Source organism: Pipistrellus kuhlii, unplaced genomic scaffold (assembly GCF_014108245.1).
Source record: "Pipistrellus kuhlii isolate mPipKuh1 unplaced genomic scaffold, mPipKuh1.p scaffold_m20_p_1, whole genome shotgun sequence".
In the NCBI taxonomy this organism is placed as follows: Eukaryota; Metazoa; Chordata; class Mammalia; order Chiroptera; family Vespertilionidae; genus Pipistrellus; species Pipistrellus kuhlii.
Genome location: NW_023425404.1, coordinates 90,648,938 through 90,663,347, shown reverse-complemented (window position 1 = coordinate 90,663,347; position 14,410 = coordinate 90,648,938). Strand labels below are relative to the sequence as shown.

Sequence of the window (14,410 nt, the reverse complement as noted above, 5' to 3'; positions counted from 1 at the left end):
GCATGTGGCTCTTTTCTTTCACACCAGGTACGAAAAGGAGAACTGCAGGCAAAGACAGGTAAAAGGTTTCAGTTACAGAGGATTAACCCCGGAGTGAGGGGGCTTAGCCCGGACCCCGCACGAGCTGCAGGAACGGACACCGGGCACCTTTGTTTGTGCCTGGCTTCCTTGGCCCGGGGCCCAGTGACATCGGCGAGGAAGCCGCCCGGGCAGCGGCTCCGTGCCGGGGCGAGGCCGGGGCGAGCGCGGCGCAGGCGGCCTGCCCGGAAGCGGAGGGCCAGAGCGGCCGGCGGCCCCCTCCCATGGGAGCCGCGCCAGGTCCCAGCCGGAGTCCAGCGGCTCGCTATTGTTTTTGGCGAGCACATAAATCCCTGCTACGACCTTCGCGCATCCAGGTTTCCTCGCGGAGGCCAATCGGTTTCCTTTGAGGCCCTATTTAGAGGCCCCGGGCCGGGGCTGCGGAGAGGTGCGCGTCCGCTCCGGCCTTCAAGACAAGCCCGGGCTCGCAGCGCTTCATGCCTTCGGGTCTCCACACTCGGTGGCGTCCGGAAGGTGAGCGGGAGGAATTTCTTCCCGGGGCCGAGGGGCTGCGTGCTATCCTACGTGAGGAGGAGGAGGTGGATCCGCTTCTCCGGGGTTTCCCTGACGCCAGCCGCAGCAGCGCTGGCGCGCCCGGCGCCAGTCCGCAGCTCCGGGAGGGGGGAGGGAGCGGGCAGCCGGGCGGCCGCTGGGATTGGAGCGGGGCGGGCTGCGCCGAGCCGAGGGGTGCGGGCGAGGTAGGCGCGCTGCGCGTGCGCCGGGTGTGCGCCCCGGGCCCCAGCCATCACCCCCGCTCCACGATCTCCGCCTACTTTGCCTGGTGTGTGGATCCGGAATCGGCAGCGGTTGGCGGCGCCTGGGACTTGGAGACCGATAGCCTCCCATCCCCCGGCCCGGAACGTACTGACTGCCTCTCGCTCTCCTCCCTCTCTCCCCGGCTGCAGGAGGGAGGCCCCCCCGAGTCTCCCCTCCCGCGAGAGGGGCCGCGCGAGCCGGGCTGGAGCTGCGGCGGCCGCCGCGGGAGGCGATCCTGCAGCGAGGGACCGGCTGAGGCGCGCGGGAGAGAAGGAAGCAAGGGCTCCGCGGCGCCGCAGCCGCCGCTGCCGCGGCCGCTCGCGGGCCAGAGATGGCGGCGGAACGGGGAGCTCGGCGACTCCTCAGCACCTCCTCCTTTTGGCTCTGTTGCCTGCTGCTGCTCGGGCGCCGAGCACCGGGCGCCAAGGCCGCCAGGAGCGGCTCCCCGCCGCAGTCCCCAGGTAAGCGGCGGGCCGGGGTTGGGTTGGGGTTGGGCTGGGGGCGGGGGCGCCGCACCGGTTGCGGTTGCGGTTGCGGTTGCGGTGTTTTTGTTTAGGACCCAGGAGGAAACGTGCAGGAACTTCTCTGCCTGGTTTGGCTAGCCGAAGAGAAAGCGGATCGCACGGGGTAGGGAGTGAAGTAGGCAGGCGGGGGGCGCCACCAGGGGCGGGGCGGGCGCGGGATGCGTCCGGGTTCCCGGGTCTAGGTCTGCGCTTTGTACCCAGAGGCAGGTTCACCCCTTGCCTCCTTCCCCACCATCCCCTCCCCCAGGTTCATCCCACTTGTAAGAGTGGGACATTCTTGTGCTCACACAAGCACCAGTAGAGGCCACTACACACCTCATTTAATGAACAATCCTATGGCCAATTCATTAATTTTCATGAAAGGAAGGGGGGCGGGAATGAACTGCGCCTCCCCTGGCCTGGGATTACTCAGTTGAAGTCCTAGGGAAGCGCTTATTGATCTCTAGGGCACTCCTCGTGGGGGGTTGCAGCCCCAAGGCTGTGGAAGAAAGTGTCAGAGCAGCACAAGTACTCCCTCATAATCATGGTGAGACTTAGTGATGAGGGCGCCTAGGAGAAGGGCTTGAAGTAATTAATATCTGTTAGTGTTTCCGTTATGAAATGCTTCCTGGGGATTACAACTATATTAATGGCCTAATTGCTTTTAACCTAGGGAATTGTCCAAGCTTCGGATTTTAAGTACTTGTACGTTGTTTTCAAGTGGCAATATATAAATACATTTGTCAAAAACCATCTCCAAGGTTTTAATATATCACAGATTATTGAAATTACCTGCATTCCTATTTATTTATTTATTTATTTATTTATTTATTTATTTTTGGGTGGAGGCAATTAACAGAATGCCAAACCTGCCTATAAAGACCTTAATAGGACACACAACATTTGAAGGGCAAACTAGTACCGTTTTTCTCCGAAAATAAGACATCCTCCGAAAATAAGACCTAGCGCAATTTTGGGAGAAAAAAATTAATCTAAGACACTATCTTATTTTCGGGGAAACAGGGTATGTAATCTGTTTAAATTATTTGACCAGGTGGTGTATCATTAAACCTCACAAAACTTTCACCTACCTGCTTGATCAAAAGTTTTGCATTTGCAAGTCATCAAGCACAGTGACAACTTATAGTCACTAAACCATTGCTTCCTTCTACCCCCATTTATGTGATATATTTAAAATCACACTACAATAAAGTTGGCTGATAAACTTTCTTTTGATTTTCTTGCAGAAATAACATAGCTTGTGGCTTTTTGCCATTGTTAAAAGCTTTAACCCTAAAGCACCAATGGGTATTATCTAAACAGCTATGTAAACAACAGTTGTTTTAGCATTAAACTTGCATTTGCACATTTGGCCTATACATGGTTTAGAATATACTAGTACATTTTGGCCCGCAAGTGTAGATGTGACTGATCAAACCCTTTCCATTCTGTGGATGGCAGGACAAGTTCTCTCATACTCTTTATTTTTTTAAAGGTACATTTAAAAAAATATATATATTTTATTGATTTTTTACAGAGAGGAAGAGAGTGATAGAGTTAGAAACATTGATGAGAGAGAAACATCGATTAGCTGCCTCCTGCACACCCCCTACTGGGGATGTGCCCGAATCCAAGGTACATGCCTTAGACCAGAATCGAACCTGGGACCTTTCAGTCTGCAGGCAGATGCTGTATCCACTGAGCCAAACCGGTTTCGGCAAGTTCTCTCTTACTCTTAATTTTATATGTAAAACATTATATGTAGTTCATATTATGTATCTTTTAGGAAATTGGAATTTCTGTTAAAAATTTTGTCAGTAATTTTGAGATAAAGTACTAGTGATTTTGTTACTTAGATTAATAAAAATAATGAGTCTCTTAGGAAGTGGTCATAACATCTATTTCATCATTGATTCAATTATGCGCACTCTGCCTTTATGGAGCTTACAGTCTGGTGTGTGGGTAGGAAAGATAGCCATTCAACTGCTAATTATATAATTAAGAAGTGTGATAAGTATTGCAAAGGAGACTAATAGGTTTTGAGCAAGTTTATATTGCAGGAACCTAAACTAGTCTGGGTGTCCCTTTGTCTCAGAAGAGAGGTTTGAGGGGGTGAGTTGGAGTGGAGATGGGGAGGTTTGTAGTTAATAGTCCAGAGTTTTCCACAAACCATTCTGCCTAGTTACAAAAGCTAAAGGAGTAACTGCAATAAGGAGAGGCTTGGTCAGGTCTCTGGTAAATTGCAGAGAGATCAAGGAAATTGAGAATTGAATAAGCCACATATGCAACAAGCTGACAGTAAATCAGATGTCATTTGTCAGTGATTTTCATTTATTTTTTTGTAAAGGAGCAGGTTACTGAAAAGATATTTGGGACCTAGGGAAAGATGATAAGATAGAGCAGCTTGTGTTATTAGGTTTTGTCTAATCAGAGTGAAGGGTTTAAGAAATGGTAATGAGGTGCAATTGGGATGCAGGCTTGGAGAAGGTTAGGAAGATAATGTTAAGAGTTCATTTGAAAACAGTTGGAATTTTAAGTAGATTAGATCAGCGGTTTCTACACTTTCTGCAGCAATATTTTATACTCCAAGAGCAGAATTAGTGAAAAGTTTTAATCCAGTATTGGTTGCTTTTGAGTTAAATGGGAAGTATGTAGGAAATTTTAAAAAACTTATTGAAGTAACCAAATACCCCATTCATTGGTTAGATTGCAAAAGAATATTTGAGGAAATGTCATAATGGTGTTGAGGCTAGCTATGAGTGTACTGCATAGGTCATATAGCTATACTTCTCATTTAAGGTAAGAATTCTCATGTCAGGAGCCTGTGTAGATAACTCTATTTGCCTTCATCATCTACATGAAGATGTGATTCATTACCTCACAATGTAATCTATTTGTTTTGAATAACTTGTGTTGGTAAACTTAGCTTTATGCAGTAGATTTAACTTTTATTTTCACCTGTCCCACCCTTCTTGAATTTTTTCTTTTGCCTATTTTGGCATCACCTTATCTCCTGATTGATTTCTTAATTCTCTGATCAGTTCTTCACTTGTTTTTAAGGTTTTTCTTTTATCCCCTCATTAAATATTGGTATCTAAAGTTGATCTCATTGTACTACTTGTCTTCAGTTGCTCCTTGTGAGCTAATGACTCCCTTAGTTTCCTCTTTTTTACATGCCACTAGTAACTAATTGAATAGGCACATTACATTACACAAGACCAAAGCTAAATTGATCTTTGATCCTCTTCCTTTCTGCTTCCTTTATCACTTTTTCCCCCCAGACTATAACAAACCAATTCCTGGTCCAGGGTGCTTACACTGTTTGAATGATTTGCATGGATTTGTCTTCCTGTATTACCTGTATTGGACTTCACTCTTCACCAGCCAAGCAAGAATTCATCCTGGGCCCTCTTCTTTCCTTCATTCCCATATCCCTGTGGTCGGCAAACAGCTGCTTGAGAGCCACATGTGGCTCTTTGGCCCCTTGAGTGTGGCTCTTCCACAAAATATCACAGCATGGGCAAGTCTATTTTGAAGAAATGGCGTTAGAAGAAGTTTTAAGTTTAAAAAATTTGGCTCTCAAAATAAATTTCAGTCGTTGTACTGTTGATATTTGGCTCTGTTGACTAATGAGTTTGCCAGCCACTGTCATAGTCAATATGTGGTTTTCATTTATTTTTTTGTGGAGGAGCAGATTAGTGAAAGATATATGGGACCTAGGAAAAGATGACAAGACAAAGATGAAATATCTATTTGATTTTTACTTCCTAGATATTTTTTGAATCTGAATCTATATATTTTCATCATTATTTTCACCTGTACTAATAATATTGGCTTTCTAATTAACCTTTTTATCTTAACTGTTATCATTTAGAAGTCTGACCTCCTTCTGCAATATTTATTTCTTATATATTTTTTCTGAGCATGCCACACCTACTTACAATTTCTTATTAGAGTTCCATAGCTTCACTCTTAGAGCCTAAATTTCTTGGCATGGAGATTGTGAGGCCCTTCGTGTTCTTTACCACTGGCCTTCCCCACTCCCAATTTAAAGCCTCGTGGCTAAGTACCTCTAATGTGTACCTGGTGTTCCACCATTCTGGATTATAATTGCAGAGCTTCATGTCTCCATGCTGCTCTTTCTTCCTGTTAATGCCACTCCCCACCTTGTCCACTTCTGAAACTCCTCATTTAGTGATTGAATTTTTCTCTACTAGCTTGCTTCCTCAAAGAATTAGAGTCATTATTCTCTTTTCATCTTGTGTTAATACTTTCCTTAAATACTAATTTGAACTTCTTGAGAATTTGAACTCTTTTTTTTTTTTAAATCTTTATTGCTCAGATTATTACAATTGCTTCTCCTCCCCCCCTCTCCCCCATAGTTCCCTTCCACCTGGTTCCTGCCCCACCCTCTGTCCCATTATCCTCATCCATAGGTGTACGATTTTAATCCTGCAACCCCCAAACCTCTTTCCCCTTGATAATTTTCACTCCACTCTCTTTCTTTGCCCCTGATTCTATTATAGTCACCAGTTTATTTTGTTCCTCAGATTTTTATTTCACTTGATTTTTAGATTCACTTGAGATATATATATATATATATATATATATATATATATATATATATTTGTTGATCATAATTTTTATCTTTTTTTTTCTTCTTTCTCTTCTTAAAGAATACCTTTCAGCATTGCATATAATACTGGTTTGGTGGTGATGAACTTCTTTAACTTTTTCTTACCTGTGAAGCTCTTTATCTGCCCTTCAATTCTGAATGATAACTTTGCTGAATACAGTAATCTTGGTTGCCACTCCTGTCTGGCCTGCATAATTTCTGTTTAGAAATCAGCTAATAGTCATATGGGTGCTCCCTTATAGGTAACCAACTGCTTTTCTCTTGCTGCTTGTAAGATCCTCTCTTTGTCTTTTGCCCTTGGCATTTTAATTATGATGTGTCTTGGTGTGGTCCTCTTTGTATTCCTATTGTTTGGGGTTCTGTGCACTTCCAGTACTTGTAAGTCTATTTCTTTCACCAGATGGGGGAAGTTTTCTGACATTATTTCTTAAAATAGGTTTTCAGTATCTTGCACTCTTCTCTTCTTCTGGCACCCCCATAATTCTGATGTTGGTATGCTTGAAGTTGTCCCAGAGGCTCCTTATATTATCTTCAACTTTCTGGATTCTCTTTTCTTCTTGCTTCTCCAGAGGAGTGTCCTTTGCCTCTTTGTATTCCAAATCTTTGATCTGATTCTTTTTTTTTTTAATTAAAAAATATTTTTATTGATTTCTTACAGAGAGGAAGAGAGAGGTTTAGAGAGTTAGAAACATCAATGAGAGAGAATCATCGTTCAACTGCCTCTTGCACACCCCCTACTGGGGATGTGCCCGTAACCAAGGTACATGCCCTTGATCGGAATCGAACCTAGGACCTTTCAGGAATCGAACCTAGGACACTCGATCCACTGGGCCAAACTGGTTTCAGCTGACCTGATTCTTGTGTTCCTCCATTCTGCTGTTGGATCTCTGCATAATATATTCCATTTCAGTCAGTGTATGTTTAATTTCTAGTTGGGTCTCATTCAATTTATCAGCCTTTTCTAGGAAATTCTTGAAAAACCTTATAACCGTGGTTTTGAACTCTATATCCTCCATCTCTTTTGTTTGAGATCTATTTCCTTGTCTTGGCATTTTCGCTGCTTCCCAGACTTGGCAGGATCGCTTTGTGTGTTTGGTGTCCTATATTAAGGTGACTAGATTTTAACATTGGTAAAAAGTGGGACACCATTGACTGGGAGGAGGGGGTGGGGGAGAGTGTGTTCTTGATTAAAAATTTGGTCTCTATGGAGCAATAAAAATTTTCATAGAACGCAAAAATAGTATTGTAATATATTTTTTGAAATTTCAACAGAAGTACAATTTACAAATATAATAAATAAATAAAAATTATGTATAGTCATGTCACTTTCAAGGCCGGCGCTAGACTTTTTGCCACCACTATAAAATATGCCTTATTTTTCGGACCATAAGACGCACCGGACCATAAGACGCACCAGTTTTTAGAGAAGGGAAATGAAGAAGAAAAGATCCTGAAACAAATAGTGTCCTAAAATATTTTATGTGCATTAAAACCCAACATCACAGTCATAAACACATGTAATCAACCCTGTAAAGTAAACAGCAGCATTTAGAACCATTTTAGAGCTGGGCAAGCACACAGAGACCACACAGAGCCGGGCAAGTAAAAAAACTTTTTTTTTAAAGTATATGTGTAGGCTATATTTGGACCATAAGACGCAGGGACTTTTCCCCCCCACTTCTGGGGGAAAAAAAGTGCGTCTTATGGTCCGAAAAATAAGGTAAATAATATGAGTACTGTCTGCTAAATTAAAGAAAATTTATGTATTTATGAAATAAATAAATAACAAATTATCTGAATAGCTGATTTGTAATGCCATCACTTGTTTAACTAGCTTACTAGCACACAGTACGATGTGTATCATCTGAGAGACAGTTACAAAATGTTTCGTTGTTTCCAATCCCCCAAAATGCCATTGTTCGATCCAAACAATAGTGGTCGAATTCTAACAACTGATCAACAATGCAAATTTTGATAAGCAGTTCTCGATAATCAGTTCTCAACAATTATTTGTTATTATTAAAGTTTAACATTACAAAATTAACAAAAATAATATAAAACTCATATCCTGGCTAAATAGCCACATGCCGCTGAAAACCGTATATTCCCTTCCTGTTCTCCTGCCGTTCCCTGGCTTGTCGTGCATTCTTTCCAAAAATCGGGACTTTTTTAAAACACTGCGGATCACAGGACAAATTGTTAAAAATCGGGACTGTCTCGTCAAAAGCAGGACATCTGGTCACCTTATCCTATATGGCCTAGTGGGTCAGCCTCCCCAGTTACCTGAAGTAGACACTCTTGGTGCTCCCCTTTGTGGACTGCGTGTACAGCCTTGTTGTAGTCAAGTCTTGATTGTTGTTGGTATAACTGGGAGAAATTGGCCTCCAGGCCCATTGGATGTGAATATTAGCTGTGTCTACTCTGGGATACCTTCTGTGTTGGAGACAGTCTTATAGGATCAGACTTGCAAAATTGCAAAAGCCTCTGTGCTCAGTGTGGATGGGGAGGAGTCTTGGCTTCCTGTCAGCCCTGCCCTTGTATGCTCTCCCGAGTTTCTGCCTGACCATCCCTAGATTCCCTGTGCAAGAGCGTGAGTGCCCTAGGGGCTCGCCTGGAATTGGGTTGGGTCTCTGTATTCTAAAGCTTTTGACTCCTTCCGCTATGGAGAGGCCGTGGCAACCTCCATGGTCAGACCTCTCTGTGCGCACTCACTCGTGCGACTGTATACCCTGCCCACTGCGGCTCCCAGCTCTCCCAAGTCTCCCAGTCTCTGAGTCTCTGGGTGCCTTTCTCTACAGTCCAGACTCCACCCGTATGAGCCTGGGTCCATGGGGTTTCGGCCGGGGTTGGGGTTCAGTACAGTTGTAAAGGGCTCAGTACAATCGGGGACTTCCCTTCCCCTTCCGCCAGCCAGGCATTCTGCCACCCTTCTTCTCTGTGCACATGTCTCCCTACCTCAGCGCTTTGTGGCTCCCAAACCGGTCCGTGAGCCTCTCTCTTTTCTAGTTGTAGGTTTTCCATTCCGCCAGCTTTCCTGTGGTTTTGGAAGAAGTTCGTTCTGACTTTTAGTTGTTTTGAAATTGTTGTGCGAGGTGGCAGCTTAGGTGTTTACCTATGCCGTCATCTTGGTTTCTTTGATCTAGGCTCATTTCTGAGGATTTGAACTCTTATTCACTAATTTGAACTTCCTGAGGATTTGAACTCTTATTTACTTTTGTATGCCTAGTAGAGCACAAACATGTAGAGCACAAACATCTGGCACAGAGTCCATAGCCAGTTAATATCTGTTGAATGAATGTTGAATTACGTTTGTTTTTTAACACACAACATATCTTGATTTCTTTATATAATGCCCCTTCATGTGTCTGATGACAAAATTTATGTGTGAACGTGTCACTCTCCTCTCCTTTCTAAATTAATCACCCTTAATTTCTTCAGCCTCTCTTCTTATTACTTAGTTTTCTTACTGTCATTCATTGTTGAGTTTGATTATTCTACTTGCCATGTGCTGCAATTTTAGTGTTTATTAGTTTTGTCATCTTTGGAAAGATCAGTGATATTGCTAAGTCATGTGTATATAGGAGCTTTTCCCTGCTCTGCCTGACTAATAGGATGAGGTATAAAAGAATCAATAGATTTCCAGCATAAATGTTCAAAGGATATGAGAAATGTAATTCCTTTAGTAAACCATGTGAAAATTAATAATGTGATGTGATGTGAGATAGTGAAAAAAGATATATAAAGGCAGAGGATTTGGGCTATAACTTATGGTTCTCCAGGGTTGTCAGAAGAATGACATATAAAATTGCTTTTAAACTGTAAAGTGCAGTATCTATGTAGAATGGTTTTAACATTTGTCAACTTAAAAATATACTATTATTTTTTAAGAGTATTTGTATTTTCTGTTTGCTTAGATGATCATTGTTGGTTTCTTTATGAGTTTTCTTTATACTAATAAAAATAATAGGGTAACATTAATCTCAGTTTCTGGAGGTTCTCTTTTAATAGTTTTTATTTTCAAAATTTTATTACTGACTTTTTTGTGATTGGGAGATATTAACTTACCAGGTATTTTGGTAGGTATTTTGGCTTCTAGGTAAAATTGCATCAATGGTAGGGGAACAGTCAAAGGAAATGAGTATAGATTAAGTTCATATTGACCAGAGAGCTATAATGAGGTGAGGAAGTCTCATGTTTATGATTTTTTAAAATGGACTTTCATGGAACAAAGCTCATTGAAAGATAATATTAAAATATAACCCCAATATTGGATTCATTTAAAATAAAAAAGAATTTTTACCAAAAATTTTGGAAACATAAATTCATTTAGACCTAGTGGTATAATTTTGGTATATTTCTTTCTAGTCACTATCAAAATGGCACATCAATTTTACATTTTAATCATTGAGTATGTACAACTTTATATTATAGTTATGTATTTTATGCCATTTTTTTTCTGCCATCTTATTTTAAAAAGTTTATTTAAAATACTTAAGTACATGTTTGAAGTAAAACAAGATAGAAGAAAACAAGATGAAAAGTTTATCAATTCTGCCAACAAATTTTGCTTTTTACTCATAAGTAACCACTTTTCATACTTTTTCTTCTGTATTTATATATGTATGCATGGTTTTACTTTTTACATATAACAGGGTCACACTACTATTGTTTTTTTTTTTTTTTAACAATATAGATTTGTATATATAGATTTTCCTATAACCATTATTTAAAATGTTTGTATAATATTCCAGTGCATGAATATTAATAGTTGCCAATAAGAGTAGCATTTGGTGAACACTCATTGAGCTCCAGGTACTGTGCCAAGCTCTTTTACATGCATTTAATCCCTATACAACTCCATGAGGAAGATGATAATCCCCCATTCTACAGATGAGGTAATTAGTTGAGCCTCAAATATTAAGTGATTTGCATAGGTCTCACAACTCTCAAGTGGAAAAGTTGGTATTCTAGTTCAGGTTTATCCAGGACCAAAGCCTGTGCTTATTATTATATTGCATACTGCCTGCATCTAATGATTTATTCTCCTGTTATGCATGTTGAAGTTGTTTTCAGTGTTTTGCTGTACTAAAGAATGCTGTCATGATGGCCTTTTCCATGTATATTTTAGATTCTCAAATATGGGATTATTAGTGAAAAGATACTTTTTGTATATTTGTGAGGGGTCGACTTATTGTAATGATATTAATAATAATACCATTGACTAGTACTTTTACAACTTTTTCAAGTTATTTTCACCTTTAATTGTGGTTGAGTACTTAAGATCATTATTTTAAAAAGGTTCTATAGCCCTTCTGTTTTATCTGTTAACTGAGGAGTTAATCAATTACCCAATTAATAGGTAATCTCAAAGTCTCTTCTATCTCTGAGATACTATACCTCTGACATCTATAAAATTAAGTGGTGGATTTATCTCAATTAAATGACCTCTATTCAGTTCTTGTGTTTGGACACTGATTTATTTTTTTCTATTCTTGGATGAAAGAATTACCTTTTGTCATTCTCTGAAGTTCAAGTTACTCTACATCTTTTTTCTTTTTTTTTCTGGTGTAAAGTTGGATATTATTGGGAAAATCTTTTAAATTGCTTGTAAATGATTGTGTATAATTTTATTTTATATGTGTGAAAGTAGCTTTTGGGTGATTTCAAGAAATAAAGATAAAGTGTTAAGCAATTGTGAGTTATTTTAAGTTACAGTATTATTTGAAATATTAGTTGCTTATTCTTAGGCTTGTAAGGAATGTAAAGTAAACTGACCAGGTTGCAGATCTGCCTGAAATGAGTAGGGTTTGAGTCCCCTTTGACCTCCTTATGTAAAGAAAGGAGAGAAAGAGGTAGTGGTTACATAGGTTTTATTTTACTGAAATCAGTATTGTATTCTTCGTAAGAAGTTAACAATTGGGCAGTTTAAAATTCAGATTGTATCTGCTTTTCCTCTTAAAAAGAACCATGAGAAAGAACCTTCTTTAAAGTTGTTTTTATAGTGAGAATTTTAAGATAATTTTCCATTTAGTTGGACAGTTCTTCCATAGCCCAAAATAAAAATTTAGGTAATTTTGGCTAGTTGCAAATATGTTATCTCTGTGGGCTAATTATGCACAAAGCTGTCCACTGGGGAGATACTAAAATGAATTGGATATGTTTTCTATCTTTAGTAATCCTTGGTTTAATAGCAGAGATAAGACATACCCATAGATCAGTGTTTTTCAACCTTTTTTGGGCAAAGGCACACTTGTTTCATGAAAAAAATCACGAGGCACACCACAATTAGAAAATGTTAAAAAATTTAACTCTGTGCCTATATTGACTATATATAAAGTAATTCTCTTGAATAGGAATCAAATAAACACAAAGAAAGTATTTTATAATTACTTTATTATGAAATATTAAGTAAACAGAATAGTGAAAAATTATAAAATTCTTGTCTTGTCTGCACCTACGGCACACCAGGCAACATCTCGCGGCACACTAGTGTGCCGCGGAACAGCGGTTGAAAAACGCTGCCATAGATAATAGATAAAACTTGTTTTAGAGGGAAAAAGTGTCTTTACTGTTGTAGGTGAAAAGACAAATTCTGGAACCATTATGTTACTGATAATCAAGACATAGTGCTGCCCTGGCAGGGATGGCTCAGTCTGCTGGAGCATTGACCCTTACACAAAAAGGTAGTGGGTTTGATTCCAAGTCAGAGAACATATAATACCTAGGTTCCAGGCTCAATACCTGGTCAGGGCACTTGTAGGACATTGATGTCTCTTACTTTCTTTTTTTCCCCCTCCACCTTCTTTCCCCCTCCCCCTTTTGCTTCCTCTTCCCCACCACTCCCTCTCCCTCTCCCCCCCCCTACTCCCCTTTCCCTCCCCTCCCGCCTCCCTGCCACTCCCCTTCCCCTCCTCTTTTTTCTCTGCCCCTATCTCCTCTCCCTCCCTCCCTTCCTCCCCTCTTTACCCTCTTCTCCTACCCCCTTCCTCTTTTTAAGATCAGTTAATAAAAAGAAATAGTGCTGCTTTCTCTCATAATTTTAGTTTTGTATCTTTAGAGTGATTCTTACTTAGCTTTAGCAAGTCAGTAGACTAGAATTCACTGGTTATTTTTTTTCCTTTTGTTTAAGTAAATGATTTACTGGAATGTTTTAATATATGAGGATACTAATAATGAAGCCATCTAGGAGTGCAGCTACTTTCATGTCTTTGGGAAATCCGGAGTGATTGTACTGGCTTTCAGGATTTATTATTGGTCAGTGATAGCCAGTAAAGCTTACTAAGGATTTCTGAGCACAGTGCATTTTTAAAATGATATTGCATGGAAACTGAATACAGAATATTTTTTAACTGTAGAGTGAGTTAAAAAAAATCACTGACATACATCTTTATACATAAAGTATAATTAGGATAATAGTATTGTACTGTACAATAATTTAAATATTCTGGGACAAAATGCCAAATTGTAAGTTTTATTTATTACTTTTTATTCACAGCATAAATTTTGATGTACCTATAGTAACAACTAAAATTTGAGATCTTTTTGGTTAATTCTTGAAGCTTTTGAAGTTTGAAGTGGGGTTATTTCTTGGTTTTAAATTTACATATAAAATTACATATCCAAGGAATTGTGAACAATTATGATTGCAATAACCACTGTGTTAATAACACCATGCATACATAGAATTCAATCATTATGTACACTCACCTCCAGATTATAACTGAAGACTAGGATATCCTATCTAATAATAACCTATAAATAAAGAGGGAATATGCTAATTGACCATCACTCTGTCACAAAGATGGCTGCACCCACAGCTGAGGCCAAGTTCCCATAACGAGCCTTAATGAGTAATCAGCAGGGACCTGAGGCTATGCCCTCCCCTTACCCTGTGGCTTTCAAGGGACCTCAGGCCCTTCTCCCACCTGGCAGGGCTTGATGGGACCTCAAGGTTTGCTCCCTGTCCTGGTGCTGGCTAAGGGACCTCAGGCTACACCCCCACCCCAGCACTGGGCCAGGGGACCTGAGGCTGCATCCCCCTGCCTAGCTGGGTTTGACAGGGACCTCAGGCCCTGCCACCCACCAAGTGGGACTTGATGGGGGACCTCAAGGTACACTGCCAGTGCTGGATCAGGGGAACTCAGGGCATGTCCCAGCCCAGCAGTGCTTGATGGGGGATCTGAGGCTGTGCCCCCCATCTCCTGGAGCTGGGCCAGGGGACCTGAGGCTGGCCCCTCCCCACCACCTGGCAGGGCTTGAGAGGCTATACCCCCCACCTGGCGGGGCTTGATGGAGGACCTTAAGGCACACCCCCTGTCCTGGCGCCGGGTCATGGGACCTGAGGTTACACCCCCTGCCTGGCAGGGCTTGACAAAGTTGGGACTGGCTGGGTCTGGATCTAGCCCATTGTGGGGAAGGGGCAGCCAGGTTTGGGTCT

The 14,410-nt window shown here is 41.2% G+C and overlaps 1 protein-coding gene across 10 annotated transcripts in view; it reads left to right on the top strand.

Moving 5' to 3' along the window:
- The first annotated feature begins 250 nt into the window (after window positions 1-250).
- The window catches only part of NEO1 (neogenin 1), a 339,481-nt gene continuing 325,321 nt past the window's right edge, over window positions 251-14,410 (top strand). For 3 of the 10 annotated variants that reach the window (XM_036456618.2, XM_036456600.2, XM_036456609.2), the window contains exon 1: window positions 818-1,295. In XM_036456618.2, the coding sequence (XP_036312511.1) occupies window positions 1,166-1,295 (130 nt within the window). In that variant the 5' untranslated portion in view covers window positions 818-1,165. Of the gene's footprint in view, window positions 553-816; window positions 1,296-14,410 lie in introns of those variants that run through there. The other 7 variants (XM_036456592.2, XM_036456566.2, XM_036456559.2 and 4 more) reach the window with 5 other exon arrangements.